The sequence below is a fragment of the Scyliorhinus canicula genome, chromosome 5 (genome assembly GCF_902713615.1).
Source record: "Scyliorhinus canicula chromosome 5, sScyCan1.1, whole genome shotgun sequence".
Taxonomy (NCBI): domain Eukaryota; kingdom Metazoa; phylum Chordata; class Chondrichthyes; order Carcharhiniformes; family Scyliorhinidae; genus Scyliorhinus; species Scyliorhinus canicula.
Genome location: NC_052150.1, coordinates 182,665,471 through 182,691,087, shown reverse-complemented (window position 1 = coordinate 182,691,087; position 25,617 = coordinate 182,665,471). Strand labels below are relative to the sequence as shown.

Genomic DNA, 25,617 nt, shown 5'->3' with positions numbered 1-25,617 from the left:
GGCAATCACAGATTCCCCCCCACCTTCAAAAGATGGAGGCGGGACGGGTGCACACTGACGGTCGGGGACTTCTACGTAGGGCACAGATTGGCGACACTGAAAATGAAATGAAATGAAAATCGCTTATTGTCACGAGAAGGCTTCAATGAAGTTACTGTGAAAAGCCCCTAGTCGCCACATTCCGGCGCCTGTCCGGGGAGACTGGTACGGGAATCGAACCGTGCTGCTGGCCTGCTTGGTCTGCTTTAAAAGCCAGCGATTTAGCCCTGTGAGCTAAACCAGCCACTGGACGAACTGACGAGGAAATGGAAACTAGCAATGGAAACTAGGAATTGAAACACCTCCAAATAAAGCACTTCCTCCGCAAAGAGACAGTAGGGTACCCCGGGGCCCCAGAAAGCACACTACTAGAACATAGAACAGTACAGCACAGAACAGGCCCTTCGGCCCTCAATGTTGTGCCGAGCCATGATCACCCTACTCAAACCCACGTATCCACCCTATACCCGTAACCCAACAACTCCACCCTTAACCTTACTTTTATTAGGACACTACGGGCAATTTAGCATGGCCAATCCACCTAACCCGCACATCTTTGGACTGTGGGAGGAAACCGGAGCACCTGGAGGAAACTACTAGAGGACCTGATAGACACAAGCAGCGAGAAGTGGGGGCTATGTGGGACAATATATGGACAGCTACTGGACAGAGCTCGAACACCACTGGACGGGACCAGACAAAAATGGGAGGACGAACTGGGGACAGAGGTAGGAAGGGGACTTTGGAGCGAAGCACTGAGCAGGGTGAACTCCACCTCCTCCTGTGCAAGGCTCAGCCTAATGCATTTCAAAATGGTGCACAGTGCGCACCTGACCAGAACCCGAATGAGCAAGTTCTTCCCGGAGGTGGAGGACAAATGTGAACGGTGTAAGAGGGACCTGGCCAAACACACCCACATGTTTTTGGCTTGCCCCAAGCTTGCTGAGTTCCGGACAGCCTTCTCCAAGGCAATGTCCAGGGTTGTGGGGGTGAGGGTGAAGCCATGCCCAATAGTGGCAATCTTCGGGGTATCGGAGCAGCCGGAGCTACACATGGGGAAGGGGGCCAACGCCCTTGCATTCGCTTCCCTAATCGCACGCCGGAGAATCCTGCTCGGCTGGCGAGAGGCAGCACCTCCCAAATCTGCGAACCGGCTCGCTGACCTCTCGGAATTTCTCCACCTGGAGAAGATTGAGTACACCATCCGAGGGTCAGAGGGAGGCTTCCTGGATACTTGGTATGTGGAGAATCACTGAAACGACTACACGATGACATCAATAAGTTCCATCCCACCATCAGACTCACCATGGACTACTCTCCAAAATCGGTTGCATTCTTGGACACACTCATCTCCATCAAGGATGGTCACCTCAGCACTTCGCTTTACCGCAAGCCCACGGATAACCTCACGATGCTCCACTTCTCCAGCTTCCACCTTAAACACATTTAAAAAGCCATCCCCCAAGGACAAGCCCCCCGTATACACAGGGCGCGATTCTCCGCTCCCCACGCCGGGTGGGAGAATCGCGGTAGGGCCCCCAACTAATTTCCTTCCCCCCTGGTGCCCGGCGCGATTCTCCCACCCCCCGTTTGGAAGAATCGCCCCCTGGTGCCCCCCGCGATTCTCCCACCCCCCGCTCGGAAGAATCGCCACTTGGCGCGCCGCCCGACTGCCCTCCCGATTTTTCCCGGGAGCGGAAAATTCCGCCCACAGGATCTGCTCAGATGGGGAGGAGCGTAACAGATATCTACAGACGCTGAAAGATGCCCTCGTACGAACGGGATATGGTGCTCGACTCATCGATCGCCAGTTCCACGCGCCACAGCAAAAAACCGTACAGATCTCCTCAGAAGACAAACACGGGACACAACCGACAGAGTACCCTTCGTCGTCCAGTACTTTCCCGGAGCGGAGAAACTGCGACATCTTCGCAGCCTTCAACACGTCATCGATGAAGATGAACGTCTTGCCAAGGTCATCCCCACACCCCCACTACTTGCCTTCAAACAATCGCGCAACCTCAAACAAACCATTGTTTGCTGCAAACTACCCCACCTTCAGAACAGCGAGTACACAGCCCTGCCATGGCAATCTCTGCAAGACATGCCAGATCATCGACATGGATACCACCATTACACGTGAGAACACCACCCACCAGGTACGCTGTACATACTCGTGCGACTCGGCCAACGTTGTCTACTTCATACGCTGCAGGAAAGGATGTCCCGAAGCGTGGTACATTGGCGAGACCATGCAGACGCTGCAACAACGAATGAACGGACATCACGCGACAATCACCAGGCCGGAATATTCCCTTCCAGTCGGGGAACACTTCAGCAGTCAATGGCATTCAGCCTCTGATCTCCGGGTAAGCGTTCTCCAAGGCGGCCTTCAGGACGTGCGACAACGCAGAATCGCCGAGCAGAAGCTTATCGTCAAGTTCCGCACACATGAGTGCGGCCTCAACCGGGTCCTGGGATTCATGTCGCATTACATTCATCCTCCACCATCTGGCCTGTGCTTGCGAAATCCTACCAACTGTCCTGGCTTGAGACAATTCACACCTCTTTAACCTGGGGTTACCCCTCTCTCTGGATCTGTAATGACTTAATCACCTTCAAATGCTCGCATTCTAAGCATTGTCTAGCATCTTTGAATTTGTCTATATATATACGTTTCTGGAACATGCCTCTTCATTCACCTGAGCAAGGAGAAGTGCTCCGAAAGCTAGTGTTTGAAACGAACATGTTGGACCTAGTGTTGTAAGACTTCTTACTGTGGATACTTGGGGGCAGTTTGTTGGCCTGATCCAAAACCTGTTCGTGGCCAGCAACGAGGCGTAAGCCAGGGAAAAAAAAAGAACCAGAGGACTGCGCAACCTGGGGAGGAGGGGGGGGGGGGGCAGAAATGGGGAAACCACAAGAGAAGAGGAAGGGTGCTTACATAGAACAGTACAGCACAGAACAGGCCCTTCGGCCCTCGATGTTGTGCCAAGCAATGATCACCCTACTCAAACCCACGTAACCTGTATACCCGTAACCCAACAATCCCCCCATTAACCTTACACTACAGGCAATTTAGCATGGCCAATCCACCTAACCCGCACATCTTTGGACTGTGGGAGGAAACCGGAGCACCCGGAGGAAACCCACGCACACACAGGGAGGACGTGCAGACTCCACACAGACAGTGACCCAGCCGGGAATCGAACCTGGGACCCTGGAGCTGTGAAGCATTGATGCTAACCACCATGCTACCGTGCTGAAACCAATGGTGGGGGGGAGGGGGGTAGGGAGGAAGGTGGGATATCATAGACCGATCTAGAGGGCAGCAAAATGTACGTAGTTAGTCAAATGAAGGACAAAGCAAACCTCTCTGTAAAATAAAGCAAATTAGCGCGGGCAAGAAAAATGTAACATATATAAGTAACAACTGTTTATAAATATGAGAAAAGCCAATAAAAAGATTTTTTTTTAAAAACCCCCACAGCCACAAAACTGCCCAAACCAGAATGAAAGTAAAACTCAGAGCCACAGCCCAGCTCCACCCACACAGTGACATCACTGAAGCCATGTGATAAGACAAAACATTTCTTAAAGGGACACTGCCATGACACATAATAAAAACAGAAAATGCTGGAAAGATTCAGCAGGTCTGACAGCATCTGTGAAGAGGGAAGAGCAGCAGGATTCTCACCATATACCCACCTGAGATGACACTTAAGTAATTTTGAGGGGCAATCACCCCCCTTCAGGATTTTCTGTTTTTATTTCAGATCTCCAGGCGCGATTCTGTGGACCAAAGTTAAAGTCTGGTTTTGAGCACATTTAGCGGTAGATTTGCGAAGGCCACGTTGGCGAAATCACAGCCCTTATTCAATAGCATCTAGTGCCAAAAATGAGCCCCCACAAGATCCTCAACATTACTAGCTCCTTCGCTGTCTGATTCGCCACTAACAAGGGGGAGCTGTTTTATAAACGCTCCCTCATCACTCACTCCCAGTCAATACACAGGCATGGGAGCGCACAGACCTGCTCCTCGCTTTGGGGATGGCAACCTCACAAGGCTCCTCGATGCTATGGACGAGAGGTGGGCATCCTGTTCCCCTGAGGGAGTCAGAGGACTTGGATTGGATAAGATTTGTTTATTGTCACGTGTACCGAGGTACAGTGAAAAGTATTGTTCGGCATGCAGCTCAGAGAGATCATTTAGTCTAAGAAAAGGAAATACATAATAGTGCAAACATAAAATACACAAATAAATACATAGACATAGGCATCGGGTGAAGCATACAGGAGTATAGGACTACTCAGTAGAGAAGACGTGTGAAGAGATCAGTTCAGTCCATAAGAGGGTCGTTTAGGAGTCTGGTAACAGTGGAGAAGAAGCTATTTTTAATCTGTTAGTGCATGTTCTCAGACATTTGTATCTCCTGGCCGATGGAAGACGTTGGAAGAGTGAGCAAGCCGGGTGGGTCTTTGATTATGCTGCTCGCTTTCCCCAGGCAGCGGGAGGTGTAGACAGAGGTAATGGATGGGACACGGGTTCGCGTGATGGACTGGATGGTGTTCACGACTCTCTGTAGTTTCTTCCGGTCTTGGGTGAAGTATTTGCCATACCAGGCACTGATGCAGTCAGATAGGATGCTTTCTATGGTACACTTGTAAAAGTTGGTAAGAGTCAATGTGGACATGAAATGAAAAATGAAAATCGCTTATTGTCACGAGTAGGCTTCAATGAAGTTACTGTGAAAAGCCCCTAGTCGCCACATTCCGGCGCCTGTACGACATGCTGAATTTTCTGAGGACGGATAGGCTTTACTGTGCTTTCTTGGCTGTAGTGCCGACGTGGGTGGACCTGGACAAATTTTTGGTGATGTGCACACCTAGGAATTTGAAGCTGTCAACCATCTCCCCCTTTACCCCGTTGATGCAGAGAGGGGTTTGTACAATACTTTGTTTCATGAAGTCAATGACCAGCTCTTTAGCTTTGCTGACATTGAGGAATAGATTGTTGTTGTTACATCACTCAACTAGGTTCTCTACCCCCTGTATTCCAACTCATCATTGTTCGAGATCCGACCACCTACGATCGTATTGTCAGCAAACTTGCAGATGGAGTTGGAACCAAATTTTGCCACGCAATCGTGTGAGCACAGGGAGTATAGTAGGGGACTAAGTTTGCAGCTTTGCGGGGCCCCGGTATTGAAGACTATTATGGAGGAGGTGTTGTTGTTTATTCTTGCTCATTGTGGTCTATGGATCAGGAAGTCGAGGATCCAGTTGCAGAGTGAGGAGCCAAGTCCTGGGTTTTGGAGCTTTGATATGAGCCTGGGATGGGATTATGGTGTTGAAAGCAGAGCTGTAATCAATAAATAGGAGTCTGATATAGGAATCCTTGTTGTTGAGATGCTGCAGGGATGAGTGTAGGGCCAGGGAGATGGTGTCTGCTGTGGTCCGGTCGCGGCAGTATGCGAATTGCAGTGGATCTAGACATTCTGGGAGTATGGAGTTGATGTGCCTCATGACCTCTCAAAGCACTTCATTACGATCGATGTCAGGGCTTTCTGACCCATAGACCACAATCAGCAAGAATAAACAATCAATGTCAGGGCCACCGAACGGTAGTCATTGAGGCACGTTACCTGGTTCTTCTTTGGCACTGGTACAATGGCGGTCTTCTTGAAGCAGGTGGGGACCTCGGAACAGAGTAGGGAGTGGTTAAAGATGTCTGCGAATATATCTGCCAGCTGGTCCGCGCAGGCTCTGAGTGCACGACCAGCGATCCCGTCCGGACCCGGACCAGCAACAGGGTGAGCATTGCCGCTTGGGAGACTGGCAGTGGCTGTCAGTGTGGGCAGCATGGCAAGGAGGACCGCTGTCCAATGTCAGAAGGCCAACCAGCTGGAAGGGTAGGTTACCACCTCTCACCCGACATAGAACATGGAATATACAGTGCAGAAGGAGGCCATCCGTCCCATCAAGTCTGCACCGACCCACTCAAGCCCTCACTTCCACCCTATCCCCATAACCCAATAACCTCTCCTAACCTTTTTGTCACTAAGGGCAATTTTGCATAGCCAATCCACCTAACATGCACGTCTTTGGACTGTGGGAGGAAACCGGAGCACCCGGAGGAAACCCACGCAGACACGGGGAGAACATGCAGACTCTTCACAGACAGTGACCCAGTAGGGAATCAAACCTGGGACCCTGGCGCTGTGAAGCCACAGTGCTATCTACTTGTGCTATGGTGCTGCCCGGTATCAGTTCTGCCTGCCACTCCAACGGTACTTTGCCATTTCTTTTGCTCCCGGGAAGTTTCTCCCCACTGAGGCCGAACTTAGAGGGATTTCCTGCTGGCAAGCAAAGGCTCCTTACAAATCAGCTGCCATTTTGTCCGGCAGCCCAGATTTCCACCTCACTCTATTGACCCCCCACACCTATCTACTTGGCAAGGCTGCCCCCCCCTCCCCCCCCCCGGGCCTGACCTCTGGCAGTGCTAACCTGGTACCTGGGCATCCTCGAACTGCCAGCCTGACACCCTGGCAGTGCCCTGGGCACCAGTGCCCAAGTGGTACTGTTAGAGTGCCAGGCTGGCAGTGCCAAGGATCCCACATGTCAGGGGGAATGCCAGGGTGCCACCCTGTCCTGTCCCGTTCATCAATAGCCTGGGATACCCCCCATGTGCTGTTATGCCTTGTCCACATTTGTGTTGACCAGTACAAAACGGTGGCCGGTCCAGATCTCCCAGGTGTGGACGCTAAGTCCCAGTCGCCAGGTGAATCCGGCATTTGGATTTTAAATGAGCCGTTAGGCTCATGTGTGCAGATCTGGCTCTTGCCCAGCCAGGGCGAGATGCAGATTGTGCTGGGCGGAGCGAATCTGGTGACTCACGATTGACCCAGAGCAGAGCACGATTTGGGTTTGCACCCAATTCACCCGTTGCACCTGGATCCATGCCAGGCACAATGGCAGCGCTCAATTACGCCCCTAGTAGACAGATTGTAATTCATTTCAACTATTAAAACGAAATGACGCATGATAATGACTTGGACTCATTGGGGAGAGCTTTGATGCTGACCCCAGGCCTAAAGAAATCCTGGATTTTGGTCGTGTGGAAGTTTAAAATGCTATATATCAGAATCCTGGCCTCCACCCTTGTCCCACCAACTCAGCTGCAGTTTTAACAGAAAGAGCTGGAGGTTAACTAACCCTCTCCAAGGCAATGGGTTGAACATTTAAATAGCATAATGCGTTGCTGGCTTCATATGCATGCGCTATTTTAAATGTAATTCTGGACTGTCAGGCTTCCTGAGCTTTGGGACGTGTGGCAGTTACAGGGTGGCAAGGACTGCGGGATCCAGAGAGCAAGGACTTTCTAATTACCTGCTGGATCCAGCATATCTGTCCTGTCAACCATCCAGCTCCCACTCCCTACCCCTGCACTCAGAACACCCTGCTCAATAATTCCGATCATCCCTCTGCAGCAATTCTTCTCACCCTGATTCCCCCCACAAACAAGTCTTCTAATTCGGCACCCAGATGCCACCCTCCTCCCCCCCACACACATGCCCGCCACCCAGACATCAGGTGACCAGACTCTTTCCTCCCCCTCGGCCTTAGGGCTCAGGTACATTGGACCTGTGGCCTGTTCTCCAGCATTGTCTTCCTGACTGGAAGCCAAGTCTCTGATGCCACACACTCAATGTAGGATTAAGACTCTATCAAGTGAGGAGAAACCCCAGCCTTCAGTCTCCTATCCCATCCCAACACTCCTTTGGGTTAAATTTGGAATTCCCCCAATTACCTACTCCAAAATCACCCATCCATTTCTTTCAAGACAGCATAAAAATCATTCTGCAGGAGACAGTTTTACATCCAACTGTTAATTTGCCTCTCACTCAGTACAGAAGCTAAATGACTAAGACTTTGACCAAGTTCTTCTGATTCCTCAAGTTGTGCTGGAGACCCTCACCTTCACTGTTTATCCATTGTCAGATTATTGGGTTGGACTGCTCCAATGTAGCCGACATTATTGGAACCGTCCTCCACAATTACAGGATAACTCAACAAATTTTTGCATGAGTAAACCGTTCTCCTTAAGCTTAACTGCAAATTGGCTGCTCCGATTGCTTTTCCAAGGTATGTCAGAGACTTTGTAGCCCTCTTTCATCTTGTACCTCCATTAGGAGGTTTAGTCCTGTATGAAGATCTTGGATACTTGATCCTTCTTCCTAGCTTTCCAAATGATGTAATAGGCAACTAAGAAAAGATTTTTACAGGTGATAAAGGGAGTTAATGCTCGGTTAAAAACAACAACATATCACCTACCTGGTGTAATCGCCTCTGCTGATCAGGATGCACCTCACGGGAATTCTGTCACCAAACGTTGTGGGCCCTCTCTTTACTGGATACATAATATTCCTCTGACAGCTTTACTGTTAACGTGTTCATTTAAACATACTCCTAGTGAGGTTCATGTTCTTTGATCTCACTTGCATTTTTCTTACACACCTTTCCCCAGCCTCGTTTTGCCAGAGTCAAAATATAGATGCCTGGCAACATCATCTTTTATCTCCTACTACTGCAGAGAGCAATTCCTCTCACACAGTGCTGATATAATACGACACCTGTAAAGGTAAGAGTCAAACTTGAACTTATCACAACTTGCCATTGCCGACAAAGCTATTTGCTCATTAACAAACTCATGGCAAATAGAATTTATTGCAAACCATTAGGCCCCTGCTTTCAGGCAGTTTAAACATCCTTTTATGTCACAGTTTTAAAAATATTGAAGCCTTTTCCTCATATTGAATTTGTTCTGTTTCGAATAATTATTTGTCCTTTCCAGTCAAACATACCACTGTGCTAAAAGATCAGTTATGTTGTGATACTTGACACACTGATTTCAGACTGTTGCCTCCACACTACTCTCTGGATCAGTAGCTGGTCATGGGTATTTAAAAAAAATTAATTCATGTGATGTGAGCATCACTGGCCAGGCTGGCAGTTATGACTCATCCCGAGTTGCTCTGAGAAGGTGATGGTGGACCTACTTCAAGTCAACCATTTTGGAGTCACATCGAGGCTAGACCAGGTATGGGCAGCAACATATTCTCCCCCAAGGGAAACTTGCATGGCAAACTGACAACTTCACATTGATATCAGCTTTCTATTTCCATATTTTCTAATAATGAATTCCAATTTTGAACTCTGTCATCATGGAATTTTTAACCCGCATCTGGAATATTTGACCAGGTGGCATGGTGGCACAGTGGTTAGCACTGTGGCCTCACAATGCCAGGGATTCAGGTTCAATTCGGGCCTTGGGTGATTGACTGTGTGGAATTTTTACATTTCCCCGTGTCTGCGTGGTGTTCCTCCAGGTGCTCCAGTTTCCTCCCAGATGCATGTTAGGTTGGTTGGCCATGGTAACTTGCCCCTTAGTGTCCAAAGATATGTAGGTTAGGTGGGGTTATGGGGCTAGGGTGGGAGTGTGGACCGAGGTGGGATGCTCTTTCAGAGGGTCGGTGCAGACTTGATGAGCCGAATGTAGGGATTCTATGTTCTCTGAATCACCAGTTCATTTATTTAGCCACTATACCCCATTAACACTAGAAAGTTAATAAGGTTTTAAAAATACTGGGCGCGATTCTCCGAAGTGGAGAGAAACAGCCGACGGTGGAGGCCGCTCCTCGCCCCCTATTCTCCCCGCCCCCACCCCCCGGAGGGCTAGGAGCAGCGGCGCGTGAATCCCGAGCGCCCGGCCTTGACGCTTGCGTCAATGCAGTGCGCCGGGAATGACACGGCCGGCGGCACCCAAGTGACATCAGCCGTGCATGCACGGTTGCCGTCTTCCCCTCCGCTGCCCCACAAGACATGGCGGCTTGATCTTGCGGGGCGGCAGAGGGAAAAGAGTGCGTCCTTTAGAGACGCCGGCCCGACGATCGGTGGGCACCGATCGCGGGCCCGACATCTCATGAGCACGCCTGTGGTGCTCGATCCTCCCTTCGCCCCCCCACAGGCCCCACACTTACCGGTCGTGCGATGTTCATGCCGGCAGCGACCAGGTGTGGTTGGCATCGGCATGAACCGGTCGGGTTCGTCAGGCCGCTCGGCCCATCCGGGCCGAAGAATCGCCGGTCGCCGTGAGCAGCGATTCTCCGAGCGGCGTGTCGCAAAACCTGACACGCCATTTTGGGGGTGTGGGAGAATCGCGGGGGGTGCAAGGGCGGCGTATCGTGATTCGCCCGGCCCTCCCGCGATTCTCCCACCCAGCGTGGGGAGCAGTGAATCGCGCCCACTGTTTGGGAAAATGTTTAAGTTTGCTTTAGCATGGTTGCACATACATTTCTCATTCACATACAGAATAAGTCCAGATTTCAGGGATCTTGGCTAAAATGTTAGATTAGAGATCTGCGATTGTGACCCAGAACTCGCTGCCTATGAGGGTGGTGGAAGCGGAGATGATCAATAATTTAAAAAGGAAATGGAATGGACACTTGAATGAAATACATCTGCAGAGCTCATGGATTAGTGAAGAAAATTACCATACAGAGGGCCTGCATGGACTCAATGGGCCCAATGGCCTCCTTCTCTGCCGTAATGACTCTATGACTTTATGACTGTACAGTCTGGATATCTTTTAATGATAAAACTTAAGTGTTGGGAAATTATTCTCTTCTGGATCTTCCCAAGGGGAAAATATTACCTTTGGTTTCCTTTTCCCTGCAATTATCTGTAGTTCCACCTTAAAACAAAGCTCCTAAATCAAATAACTTGACAAGAGCTAAGCGTCTTAGAACAAGTATTTAGACATATGGAGGATTAAGATAGAGTTGGGTATTTCTCAGCATTTTTTAAAATGGAAAACTGAAGATCTTTTGTTGAGTGCCTGTATAAATTTCACTGGAATCCAGTCCTGGAGAATTCCATTGCATTCTCCAGCTATGTTTTCAGCCAAATGATACATTAATGTATATTTTATGTTAGGAATTCCCCTACTCGGCACTTTAGCATCTTTTCCCCTATTTGACAAGTTTCCTCATTTTCATACTAGTTGGCAATAATCCATGTCAGTAAAAGTCAAAGAACCATTCAAAGGAAAAGAATAAAGTCCAATATTTCTGATTAATCTTACAGGGCCGTATTATTATATTTGGCTCGTCAAAGCCACAAATATGCATTCTTCAGGTGTAAAGGACAAACCCTTCACTACTAATTCCTTTGCTGAAGAAATGTCTTTGCTTTTTTCTGCTTTTTACAAGTTTCCACACTGTTTCTGCCAGTCTTTGTTAGATTTAACTATTGAATATTCACTTCTGTCACATTTTGAGAAGATACTGTAAATTTGGCATACTAATCTTAAACTGAATTTAAAGGTCTACAATAACTGATAATAAATGTTAGAATTTTACACGTTAGGTAAATAAAACTTAACCATTAAAAATACATGGCTAGGAGGTTAACTGAAATGGGCAGATTATTACTGTTAGAAGATCAAATAATTAAGCAACTTTAACTCAGCAAGTTTCCATTATCTTGGCAGATTTGTCATTGGACTGAATAAAACATTTTACTTCCATGCTTTTTTAAAATTGCTAAGTCTTGACCTTTCCGCTGACAAACTCTTCTCAGGAACTAGCATATTTACAACTGCCCCTGCAGTAGGAAAGATGTTTACTTGTTGATCCTCACAGTTAATTATTTATTAAAGAATGATTTTGTTGTTAACTAGGACTTTCTAAAATTGTATTTTACATTTTTATAACCAAACAAAAGGGTTTTATTCAGATTCTGTAACAATGGGTGGGAATTTCATCCAGCCAGTCACAGCAGGAAACATGGGGGGTGAGCCCACTCAATGTCAGGAGAGGCCATGTGTCACTCACCCAGCAGCAGGAAAGCCTCCCATTCAGTCAGAGGCAGGAAGGGGCTGATGTGAAAGCCTTGACCGCATGTCACTCACCCGCCCTCACTCACCCAAGTCCAGTAATCCAACACCAGCCTCTGGCAAAGTCCCTGCCACACTACCGGCTGCAGCCACCTCTCCCAGTGACGCTGCCAGCAGCGAAGAGCTACTGCCCTCCGATTGGCTGACAGCTCTTCACAGGCAGTCTTAGGGAAGGGCTAATTTAGTCAGGTACTCCGCCCCAGAAGTGGCACAGGATTCCCAACTGGTGGGTCGGGAACATTAAATCCAGCACCATAAGGGGATCAAAAAGCAAATAAGGTAGACTTTCCCAACCCTCACCTGTGGCAAGTTCCTTAACAAGGCATGAGTATGTATCATATTGTGGGCCCACAATATTTTTGATGCATGATCCCAGAATGGGAGGAAATATTGTGACATATATAGAACATGTATGTGTGTGGGAATCATATCGATTGATATAGTGTGCAAAATAAATATATATGTACCTACTGGCAAAACAACTTGTATCATAGCAGAAAATTTAACCTAGCTGTCAACCACTGTCACATCTGGCTTTTGTGTCCCCAGTATTCAGTGAAGAGGAATGTTGGTGAAATGAGTTGATGTCAGTTGTATTATTGTTGGCATCCTTCCCATTTCTGAAATAAGTAAATGTAAGGATGATGCTCTTTTAAAACTCAGTTACAATTTGCTCCTATGTTGTATTTGAAAGAAGTTCCTGAGCATCAGCTCTCCAGTACCCTTTCTAGAGAGGGGTCGTTTAATAATAATCACATCTCAATATTAGGACTGAACAGAACCCTTTGATCATATATCTGTCTGGAGTTAATTACTGTGTTATGTTGACTCAAGCAGTGTTTGGCTTTCATACCTAAAAAAATATATATATTTTTTTTAAATTGGCTATCAATTAAATGGAGATGAAAGTGGATGTTTGGAAAATGAGTCTGCACCAGATGACCAATATGACCAACATCCACATTTGTTTGCTGGTAACTCGCCTATTTCAGAAACATCCATCTAATATAAAGAAGATGTGTCCTTTGAAACCCTGATGCAGTTGTGATCAGCGTCATTTCACAACCTCTGTGCACAAGACAACATTCCGTTATACTATCCTTCCTGGACATGATCTGAATCTAAGCTGTGACTCACTCTCTCAACAACCAATAAATACATTCTACATGTTGATAATTCATGTGCTTTGAATGAATTATCAAGTTATGCTGATTTAGATAGCCTTCGTTGGCTTTTGTTTAAAAAAAAAATGGGGAAAAAAATGATTAATTTAAAGTAGGTCCTAGAAACACTGTAAATTACCAGAAATAGCTTAGCCTGTTATGTTCAATTGTGAAAAATGTAAACTATCAAACGGCACTTCTTTTAACTAGATAACGCACTTATAATACCATTATAAACCTTGGAGCTCTTCCATGTTAAGAATGTAGAATATGTTTAAAATTGTTATTAATAACGTTAGCTGAAGTTAGGTCTGTTAAAAATATTTCCATGTACAATATACTTGGCTGCTGTTGTGTGTGCATGAGATATAGATTAAAGTAGACAGTCAGAAAACCTTCAGTGGACCCAGCTGTGGAGAACTCAGGCAGACTGGAAAACGTTTGGTTGATGCCAGTGATGTCTGATCGGACTAAACAGATAATGGCTTTAAAATTGCTGTGACCTGGTTCCAATTATGCAGACTAGGTTTTGCGATGCCCTTAGAACACTGGATTTAAAAATGCTGAAAATTGAACATAAAGGGGAAAAGGTGTGGAATTAATGTTTGCAATACCTATTTACAATTACAAGAAAATATTAGCAGGTTAAAATGGTGAGCAAAGGGATGTAGGGCATGTAGGCATGCTAATATAACAACACTTATTTATTTCTAGTTTAAAATATTCTTAATAAGACTACCAGTGAATAACTTACTGAAGTGACAAATCCATTTAGCTTTTGATATAAATTACACAACTGATAGATCACAATGTGGTTAGTGGCTTGGAATATAGTGTTCTTCAACATCTGGGTTTGAATACAGTCCAGACCATTCTCCTCTCGCTGGGGACCGTTAATCTAAATGAAAAAGGAGCTGTAACTTAATTTGCAGTGCACCCAAATTTACAACATAAGGGATAACTTGACACCAATAAGGAATAAATTGGCACTCTTGCTCAATGCAGTCGCAAGGCTGGGTGAGAACTGGAAGTCGCTCACTGGCGTAGTTGTAAGCTTATCCTGAGGTGAGAATTAAACCATATTGTTGTGGCAGTATCTGACATGTGCTATACCAGGAATAAGAGTGCTTGATGCTGACAGAGGGAGAGAAAAATGCAGAACTATTTTCTATGCATCAACAATTTCCTCTCTTATCCTGATAAACATAACATCCGCCTATTTTTGATGGTTCCGCTACAACATTGCTCATGTTATGCTCTAGGCATAATACATGCTAGAATTTGAAATTTGATCCAGTCCTATAGTGTGATAGATTACTTTTGTGCTATGGACATAACCATAGTGTGACTTCCACTAAGATTTTCCATGGCATTGATCATGGTGAGATAGATATATTTTATAAGAATAGAAATGACACACAATTAAAAGCACGGTATTTGTCTTCTAATGAAGTATGTCTTTAAGGCTGAAAAGTCTATTCAATATGTAGACACTGGGCTAGTTTATTCCAGTGTCATTCAGGAAGGTGCAGACATTCTGGATTCAGTATGTTGTGATTTATTCTGGTTTTCTGTGTAGATTCTAAATACTATTCTCCACCCCATTTATTTAAATGTTTGTGAACGATATTGCAGAAATTTACGTGGAAGTATCTGAAATATGGCAAACAGAAATTACCCACTTGCTAAAGTTTTATCCAGATCGATTATATAGATTGATAAACAAGGAATTAGAATTCGGTCCATGAACAGCAATTCTTTTTCACATGGTACAGTAAAGCTCTCCATGCAGGTCTATATATGTTCTTTCAAATTGATTCAAATTTTTATGGAAGTTAGATTAATGAATGAAATATAAGTACAGTGGAATAGTCGTGTTATTTACAAAAACATTTGTTATTTTCTTAACTGATGGTTTAAAAAAGATCCGGATAAATCTGTGCAAAGGTTTGTTCCAAATTGTTGCACTATATTTGACCAACAATGATCCAAATATTTCACCAGTGTAAGTGCAGACATGACACTTCTTGACCTCCTGTGAAGGAATAGTTTAGCATTCGACAGGAGCTCATTCAAACCCAGCTGTTCCAGACTCCCTCGGGTTCTCTAATATCAACAGGTCGTAAGATTAGGTTTCTGTCTCTAAACAGTAGGATAATCAGAGCCTCTTTTACCATTACAGTGTAATAACTACATAACTCAATGGACAAGGAACATTGACCATTTCCTTTCTGAAAGTACATTATTCTTTGCTGAAGCGACTGTGGCCCCCCAAAACAAGTCACCTAAAACAAATTTAGGAAGCAATCTGAAACCACTGTGGCTGTGCACAACATAAAAGCAATAACTGTGGATGCTGGAAGTAAAGACATAGAATGCGAGAAAAACTCAACAGGTCTGGCAAGCATCTGTGGAGAAAGAAAAAAAGAGAGTTAATATTTTGAGTTTGTACGACTCTCCTTCACAGCTTGTGGCTCTGCACCGGTTGCAGTAAAACGTTCAGTTGTATAACAATAACTGCCGACAGCAATGTAAAGTGGATTTTAGAAAGTTCCCGTTCACTCAAACCAAACACTCAAGGAGTTTTCAAACTTACCTTTCAGTATATTAACGCACTGGAACGCTATGCTTGGGAGGGTGGTGGAAGCAGAGTCAGCAGAATTTTTGGATAAACGTAGGAACATTTGATGAAATGCTGCATAACATGGAATACATTGGACAGTGGCTGAATGACAGAGAGTAGTGGGGAAGGATTGTTTCTCAGCCAGGAAAAAGAGAGATAATGGGGTTTCCCAGGGGTTGGTGTTGGGACCACAGCTATTCTTGATATATGTTAATAACCTAGATTAACCTAGTTGATATTAGAACCTAGAAGGATAGGGCACAGTTTCAAAATTTGTACATGACTCCCAAGTATTATGAACTGTGAGAAGACTTAGACAGGCTGGTGAAATGGGCAGACAAGTGGCAGAGACAATTTAATGCAGGGAACTGTGAGGTGATTCATTTTGGATAGTCGAGGTGGATAGGAGATATTCGGTGGCCCCCACAAAGAAGTTGTTGGTGGAGAGGAAGAGGTTGCAGGGGCAGTTTGACAGGTTGACGATAGGCAAGGCAGGGGGCAGCTAGAGAGGGCGAGGGGGGGGGTGCAGTACAAGTATGGAGAGAAGGCGAGTTGTATGTTAGCCCACCAATTGCAGAGTCAGGAAGCGTTCAGGGATATTTTTCAGGTAAGGACAGAGAAGGAGGACTTGGTGTCGGAGCTGGAAAAGATAAATGAGATATTCTGGGAGTATTACGAGAGGTTGCATAAAGCTGAGCAGGGGGGAGAGGTGTGGATATGGGGTGGTATCTGGATGGATTAGAGTTTCCAGATCTGGAGGAGGTGAAGAAGCAGATATTGGAGGAGCCGTTGGGGATGAGGGAGGTGATGAGTAGTATCAGGGGAATACAGTCGAGGAAGGCCCAGGTCCGGACGGATTTCCGATGGAGTTTTATAAGCAGTTTGTGACAGAGTTGGCACCCCACCTGCTGAGGATGTTTAGTGAGGTGGTGGAGGAGGGAGGGAGCTGCCCCCTCCCCGAAGGAGAAGAACCCACTGGAGTGTGGGTCTCACAGTCCCATCTCTTTCCCTCAGTGTACCCGAACAGGGGCCGGAGCGTGGCGACTAGGGGATTTTCACAGTAACTTCATTGCAGTATTAATGTAAGCCTACGTGTGACACGAATAAAGATAAAGATTATTATTGTTGAACACGGATGTGAAAGTACTGGCGAAGCTGTTGGCGTGTAGATTGGAGGGGAGTGTGCCAAAGGTGGTCTCCAAGGATCAAACAGGTTCTGTGGAAGAGCGAGATGTTTGTGGTCCAGGCGAGACGTCAGGAGAGGCGATTGGGGGAAATGCCGTTCAGAGTGGTAGGGGACAGTTTCAGGTACCTGGCTATCCAAGTGGTGAGGGATTGGGACAGGCTACATAAATTGAACTTGGCCCGGCTGGTGGAGCAGATGAAGGAGGATTTCTGGAGATGGGATGCGCTCCCGTTGTCTCTGGCGGGCAGAGTTCAATCAGTAAAAATGATGGTCCTCCCGAGATTCCTATTCCTTTTCCAATGCCTCTCCATCTTCATCCCGCGGTCCTTCTTTAAACAGATCAATAACGTTATTGTGTGCTTTGTGTGGGGGGGCAAGACCCCGTGAGTGAAGAGGGCAATGCTCGAGCGGAGTCGGGGGGGGATGTTGGGCTGGCGCTGCCGAATTTCAGCAATTATTACTGGGCGGCTAATATAGCCATGGTGAGGAGGTGGCTGGTGGGGGGGTTGGGGGGGTTGTCGGCATGGGTGTGCATGGAGGCGGCTTCTTGCCTGGAGCATGGACGGGGGGTTCCGAATTTGGCGGAGAGAGGGTATTGAGAGGATGGGGGACTTGTTTATGGAAGGTAGCTTCCTGAGTATGAGGGCGCTGGAGGAGAAGTTTGCATTGACGGTGGGAAATGAATTTCGATATCTGCAGGTGCGGGACTTTCTGCGGAGGCAGAAAGGACCTTCCCACTCCTGCCACTAAGGGGGATTCAGGATAGGGTGGTTTCTAGAGGATGGATAGGAGAGGGGAGCATCTCGGACATATCGAAAGAGCTTATGGGTTTGGAGGAGACGCAGACTGAGGAGCTGAAGTGAAAGTGGGAGTTGGAGCTGGGGGAGAGTTAGAGGACGGCCTTTGGGCGGACGCGTTGGGCAGGGTCTACACGGCCGCAACATGTGCCAGGCTCAGCTTGATCTAATTTAAGGTCATTCACCGGGCTCACATGACAGGGGTGGGGAACAGGTGTGCGAACTGTGCAGCGTGGGGGGGGGGGGGGGGGGGGGGGGGGGGGGGGGGGGTAGCGAACCATATCCACATGTTCTGGGCAGGTCCAAAACTGAGGGGATTTGGGAAGGGGTTTGCCGACACTATGTCTAAGGTATTAAATACGAGGGTGGCAATGAGTCCAGAGGTGCCGATTTTCAGGGTGTCGCAGGATCTGGGAATCCAGGAGGAGAAAGAGGCAGATGTTCTGGCCTTTGGTTCCCTGGTAGCCCGGAGGCGGATACTATTAGCATGGAAGGACTCGAAGCCCCCGAAATAGGACATGGCTAGCTTCCTCTGCCTGGAGAAAATTAAGTTCGCCATGAGAAGGTCTCTGTTAGGGTTTGCCGGAGGTGGCAACCATCCGTTGACTTCTTTGCAGAGAATTAATCATCAGCAGAAGTGGGTGGGGGGGGGAGGTAGGCTAGCGTAGGTTAGGGGGGTAAGTAATGGTGGGACCTGTGGGAGAGGGAGGTGGTATTTGCACTATGTTAATATTTTCCTTGTTAAGTACATTGTTGATTTTGTTGCTGTTACAATGCCAAAGAAATACCTCAATAAAATGTTTATTAAAAAAAAACAGGTTATCTGATTGGGAAGGTAGCTCTCCAGAAATATTAGGAAGCTGTTGAATGTAGTTGTGACTCCATCAGGGGGATGGGCACCAAAGGTCATTATATCTGTGGAAAACGAAGAAGGTCTTTGACCGGGTACAGCGAAGGTACCTATTCAAAACTCTGGGTAGGTTTGGGCTTTGGCCGAAGTTTGTGGTGGGGAGCGTCTTTTCCATGCGTCCCCGGTGGCCAGCGTTTGTATGAACGAGATGAGTTCAGGGTATTTTGGGCTGCACATGGGAACGAGGCAGGGGCCCGCTGCCACTGTTGTTATTTGCGCTGGCGATTGAGCCCTTTGCAGTGGCCCGAAGGGGGTCGGACGAGTGGCAGGGGTTTGTGAGGGGGGCAGGAAGCATTGGTATTGTTGTACGCAGACAACCTGCTGCTATTTATGTTGGATCCGCTGGAGCGTATGGGCAGAATGATGGGCCCGCTGGAGAGGTTTGGGGCCTTCTCCAGGTATCGACTAAATGTAGGGAAGAGGGAGTTGTTCCCGGTGAATGCAGCGGGGTAGGAGGCCAATTTGGGGATACTATCATGTAAGGTGGCAAGAGAGCAGATTAGGTATTTGGGGATTCAGGTGACGCGTGCATGGGCCACGATGCACAAATGGAACTTGACAGCATTAGTGGAGGAGGTTAAGGGGGATTTCAAGAAGTGGGATGCTTTGCACTTGACATTGGCAGGGAGGGTGCAGGTGGTAAAGATTAATGTGCTGCCAAGGTTCCCGTTTGTCTATTAGACCCTCCCGATCTTTCTCTCTGAGGCCTTTTGTTCTGGAGGATGGAGGCATTGATTTCAGAGTTTCTATGGGTGGAGTAAGTACCGAGTGTGATGAGGGTTGTGCTGTAGAGGCAGAGACAGAGAAGGGTGATGGATACTCCCGAAGTTGTGGAGAGAAATTGGATGGAGACTGGTGAGGCGATGCGGTGAGTGAACTCAATCTCCTCCAGTGCGAGGATGAGCTTCATTCAGTTCAAGGTGGCGCACAAGGTACACATGACTAGGGCAAGACTGATTGGATTCTTTCAGGGGGTGACCGATGGGTGTGAGAAGTGTGGGCGGGGCCCGGTGAATCATGCTCACATGTTCTGGGGAGATTTTTTGGGAGGCGGTGTTTGGGACATTATCTAGGATAGTGGGGGCCAAGGTCAGGCCGAACCCTATGGTGGTGAACTTTGGGGATTTGGAGGAGTCGAACCTGCTGGAGGGGAAGGGGGCTGATGCCTCTCTGTTTGCCCAGCGAAGCATCCTGTTGTCTTGGAGGTTGGATGCGCCGCTGTGGTGGTGGCCTGGCTGGGGGACTTGTCTGACTTTCTACAGCTGGAGAAGATTAAGTTGAAGTTGAGGGGATTGGAAGAAGGTTTCAAGGTGCAATGGAGGCCGTTCATGACTTTATTTGAGGAGCTGTTCATCGCGGGGAGGGGGGATTAAAAAGGGGGGATTAAAACTGTTCAACCTGTTAACTATGCTTTGATGGACTGTGTAGTTAGTTGAATTTGTGTATGTTTGGGATAAAATGTCTTTTAAAAGTGATTCCTTTTGGTAGGAAGAATACGGCAAGGCAATATAAAATAAAGCATACAATTGTAAAGTGGATGCAGGAACAGACAGTATACGTGTTCAAGTCAATGAACGTGACTGAGCAGGTTGCAAAAATGGGTAATAAAGATTATGGGATCCTGGGCTTTGTAAATAAGTGCACAGAGTAAAAATATGTTGAATCTGTATAAAACACAGTTTTGGCCATAACTGGAGTGTTGTGTCCAGTTCTAGGCACCGAACTTTAAGAGGGATGTGAAAGCATTAGAGTGTGCAGAAAGATTCACCAAGTTCCAGGTGTGAGGGATTTCAGTTATGTGGATAGATTGGAGAGGCTGGGACTGTTCGCCTTGGAGAAGAGAACATCAAGATGAGATTTAGGATGTTCAAGGGGTCTGGACAGAGTAAATATGGAGGAACTGTTTCCATTGGTGGAAGGATCAAGAACCAGAGGGCACCAATTTAAGGTGATTGGGGAAAAAAAGCAACAGCCATAAGAGGAAAATCTTTTCTATATAATTATTGGTTAGAATCTGGAAAGCACTGCTTGAGATTGTGGTGGAGGCAGATTCAACCAAGATCTTCAAAAAATAATTAGGCAATTATCTGAAGTGAGTGAATTTATTGGGGGGGAGGAGCTAAACTATGTGAGTTGCTCTTCCAGAGAGGAGACATGGACATGATGGACATTGTGGTGTCCATCTGTGCTGTAACTCATTCTATGATTCTATACACTTGAAAATAAAATCTTGCAGCGTAATGGAGAAGAGCCAGAGAGTGAGATAAATGAGATAGCTTTTTCAAAGAGTTGACATGAGCATAATTGGCCTCCTTCCGTGCTGAACGATCCTATGATTAATGTCAGCAGAAAGCTGATTGTTTCACTGACTTGGCAACAGCAACATTTAACTGGCATTTGGATACTGATATGCTGAGCTCCATCTACCCTGTTCAGGCACAGTTTAAATCAGGTCTGCTGAATCAGGTAGGTTAACTCAGCCCTGTAGACCAATCCTGGGAGCAAAAAGGCAGAAGCAGCTCATTGCAAAACCAAAGTTTCTGTGTAACGGGGGCCAGATCAGTTGGCACACTAGAATTGAGAACTGCACCCACATGTCGGCATTCCTTTGTGACCAGTGACCAGAAGACATAGGAGCAGAATTAGGCCACCTGGCCCATCAAATCTGCTCCACCATTCAATCATGGCTAATGTTTTTCTCATCCCCATTCTCCTGCCTTCTCCCCATGACCCCTGATCCCCTTATTAATCAGGAACCTATCTATCTCTGCCTTAAAGATGTCAGAATGAAAAGAGAAAATGAGGTCTGTAAGATCCATTCAAAATTATCTCTCCAGAATCACACCAAAATGAGAATTGCTCGCTTTCAATTCACCTTGTGCAGCGTACAGGGCACAGCATTTTAACAGTGGAATGTGTAGCAGTGCAAATGACCTTGCAGAGTTCAAGGGAAAAAAGAAAGGTCTGAAAATTCTTCTTGCTTCCTACTTAGCCTCCTTCCTAGAGGCTGGTTTAGCACAGTGGGCTGAACAGCTGGCTTGTAATGCAGAACAAGGCCAACGGCGCGGGTTCAATTCCATCCTCCCCGAAAAGGCGCCGGAATGTGGTGACTAGGGGCTTTCCATAGTAATTTCATTGAAGCCTACTTGTGACAATAAGCTATTATTATTATTAACATTTTCAAACCGGTAGAAAAAGAAGTGTTTGGGTACTGGTTTGTCAGAGAAACTTTGTAAAATAAAGAGAATAACTTTCTTCTCTTTTGTTATCAGAGGCAGTGGAGCAGGGAGTGCACAGATTAACCAGGTTGGTGAAATCTCGAGCATATTACTTCAGCACTGGAAGCTGCTAACGCCAGTTCAAATTGCAGACTTAAGAGCCACTTTCCCTTGTTCTTTCAGCTATCCAAAGAGAAAGGAAACCTCCAAAGATGAAACTTACTGGAAGGAAATTAATGCTGCCATGGCCTTAACAAATCTGGCACAAGCAAAAGGCAAAATTCAAGGAACGACCAGCTGCATCATTCAAAAGTCTTCACATATTTCCGAAATAAAGACTTTGAAAATTTCACCGGGTGAACCATTTTAAAGAGAACCATGAAGTGACTTAAGACATTTCAGAAGCAAAACCATTCCATGTATATATTTTTTAAAATTCAGTGATTAAATGTTGACTCCTGGCTCCTGAAGCCAGTTTAGAACAAATCAATTTTTAAAAATCTAATCTTATGTCTATTAATATATTTAGGATCTCGCAGCAGTTTTTAAAATCTTTTGTAATAGCACATGTATTTTTGCTGTTGTTGGCCGGCTTTTTTTTAAAACAAGAACTGACTGTAAATTGTTAAAACGGTACAATTTCTATCAAAGTATTAACTTATTTTATGTTACTCAAATTAATCTTTGACTCATGCTGATGCTGTCAGCATGAATATAATGTAATATAAATAATATATCAATAAGCTACAAGTTGCACACTGAAAGCATTTTTACCGTAGTGAAATTATACTTTTGTGTAACAAGATCAGTTCCATGCCGTAAGGCTCTTATTTGACAAACAAAGCAGAAAAATGTCGACAACACAGGAATGTACATTGTGGTCCTGAAAAACAAATTGGGATTGTCTTGGCATGTCACTTTATTTTGACTGTAGTTACACCCTGAGCTTTAGCCCATTGTTGAAAATACACGACAATTGGCATATCGTACAGATCTAAACTGTGATCTAATTAGAAGCAGCTATCTTTTGCACTGAGGATTCAAATTTTACCAAATTATTCGCCGACATTAAGATGGAAGGCTCCAAAGTTAAGCATTGTTCAAACCATTGTTTTGCATGGTGATGATATTCCAATACCTACTCAAAATCTGAATGAACACATCAACATGCATTGACCTCAATAAAGAACTAGTGTTACTTCCTTTAATTCTCCAATTTACCTTTGACAATCATAACACATAGAAATAGAAAGCTGATCACGAAAGAATAACAAGCACTAGGAGTGTCTATTGTACACTGACTGGACGGAATTTCCTGTGGGAAATTTAGAGGTTACAACTGCAATCAAGCCCATTCATGTGGCCATTTGGAAAATGCCTGTGTATGCCCAAATTTCCTGCCAATGCCATTAACAAATGTTGGAACATTGGAAATATGCGCAGAATCAGTAAAAAAAAAATCAGAACCCAAATACAGCACTGAATTCACACCATATTGTGTTTTATTTAAGTTTGAAAATTGGAGTCGTAAGCCATCTTTCACACATGCAAATTAGGCACAGCTTGTTTAAGAACATGCATAAAAATGCGGTCAAGAAACAGAAAATACAATGTAGATCTCAGTAAAGATACTCCAAGTGTAACAACAAAACGGCAGAAAAAAATGACTTTGTTTCCTGTTGTGCCTCAAATTCTGATGTTAATTTTACACCAGTATAATTGTCAAAAATGATGTATGGCTTGTTAGCCTGGGGGCAGAGCTATTATAATGACCTGCAGTGCATTGGGAGTCAGGGATTGATAGATGGATGTAAAAGAACACGGAAATTTGGGTGTAGCTTATTAACATGTATAACACATTTGTACCCAAGTTTCCTCAGGATTTTATGCCGTTTTACAATCGTTTTGCTTCATACCCAATGGCATGTGTCTCTGGGGACAAGTACACAGGGAATTACACCCCATTATGTTTAAATTATGTACTACTGCGATCTGCAAACGTCTAATTAATGCTAGTTGTAATGCTTATTTTATGGCCAGATAAGATGGGGTTGTGTGCTTGTTTGATCTGAGAACTGACCTGAGGAGGTAATCTCACATTGAGCATTCAGTGCAGAAGGAGGCCATTCGGCCCATTGAGTCTGCACCGACCCACTTAAACCCTCACTTCTACCTTATCCCCGTAACCCAATAACCCCTCTTAACCGTTTTGGACACTAAGGGCAATTTAGCATGGCCAATCCACCTCACCTGCACGTCTTTGGACTGGGGGAGGAAACCAGAACACCCGGAGGAAACCCACACAGACATGGGGAGAACGTGCAGACTCCACACAGACAGTGACCCAGCAGGGAATCAAATCTGGGACCCTGGCGCTAAAGCCACAGTGCTATCCACTTGTGCTACAGTTCTGCCCAATATCTCTTCAACCTTATGCCCACCTCTGTATAATTGTAGCCAGTGAAAAATTGAGTTTCAGACGACTGCCTAGGAACTTTCAAGCTTACTTTGTAATCTTAATGTTCGCAGGGAGTCAACTTTTCCACTACCTTCCTAATATCAACATTTATCCGACATTCAAATATTGGTGAGCATTTGCCAAAGATATAAAATTCTGGAATATCAAAATAATTTTCATTACCTTTCCTATTTAATAGAAAATGTTATTGCCTATTTTTTCAAATCTAAATGAAAAATCCAATGTTGAGGGCCACGCAGTGTAATTTCATTCCTAACATGCTCTCCTCTTTGTGCAATGAACATAATGTATTTTGAGATTCTATTTGTAAATATTTTTATACCTTTTTTGCAAAGTGTTAAAAGTTGCAATTTGTAATATGCCCTTAGGTGTAAAGCAGATATTTGAATTATGTATTTTGGCATATACAAAAGAAAGCTGCTTTAAAAAAGCTTTTTATGGTAGTGTCTTTTTTTAATATATCACAAATTAAGCAAAATAATAGATCCAAGATTGTTTTATCATGTATCTTTTTCTGGATATGTTTAATTTGTTGCAAATATTATGATAAATTTATAAATTATCACAATAATAAACAATAAAGTGCATGGCATTTATGATTTCTGCAACATATACATTTGGCAATTCTTGACAAAATTGTTGATTATCAATACAATGATGAATAACATTTATAGCTGCACTCTGCCACAGGATGAATGAGAAACATTGCAAAAGTACATTTTCAAATACCAGAGAGGTGATTTGACAGTAATTATCAACTATTCGAGCTACTTGATCAAAATGGTTTACCATGTCCCAACCTTTTGTTCTTTAGAGTTTTGGCCAAGGGTTGTATCATGACAGATACAGGCTTGGAGGGCCGAAGGGCCTATCCCTGTGCTGTACTGTTCTTTGTTCTTTTCCAATGAGTTTAATGAGTGTTCAGTTGGTAATGCCCCATCCTTCTCATGTTTTCCAATATTGTTTCTTTCGGTAAGTTACTGATGCAGCAAAGTATGTAGAGAAGTAGGGCAAATCTGACAGCACCTTCCTAATTATCACATTTAACTGCAAGGGCGCAATTCTCCGCTCTGACGGCAGAGTGTTGACGCCGGCGCCAAAACGGGAGTGTTTCACTCCACCGTCAGCGCCCATTCCGGGACCCCATTCTGCGCCGTACAAGGGGGCCAGCAGGGGCACGGCGGGAAGCGTGGGGGTGCGGGCTCAGAGCAGCAGACATGCAGAATCGTCATCCTGTTGTCACAGA

At 45.5% G+C, this 25,617-nt stretch overlaps 1 protein-coding gene across 3 annotated transcripts in view; it reads left to right on the top strand.

Annotated features, from left to right (window-relative positions):
• Positions 1–24,116, top strand: part of mkxa (mohawk homeobox a) — a 93,982-nt gene extending 69,866 nt beyond the window's left edge. For 2 of the 3 annotated variants that reach the window (XM_038798204.1, XM_038798205.1), the window contains exons 6-7: positions 21,947–21,980; positions 22,076–24,116. In XM_038798204.1, coding sequence (XP_038654132.1) covers positions 21,947–21,980; positions 22,076–22,262 — 221 coding nt within the window. In that variant the 3' untranslated portion in view covers positions 22,263–24,116. Of the gene's footprint in view, positions 1–8,566; positions 8,681–21,946; positions 21,981–22,075 lie in introns of all 3 variants that reach the window. The other variant, XR_005460775.1, reaches the window with a different exon arrangement.
• Positions 24,117–25,617: the final 1,501 nt, after the last annotated feature.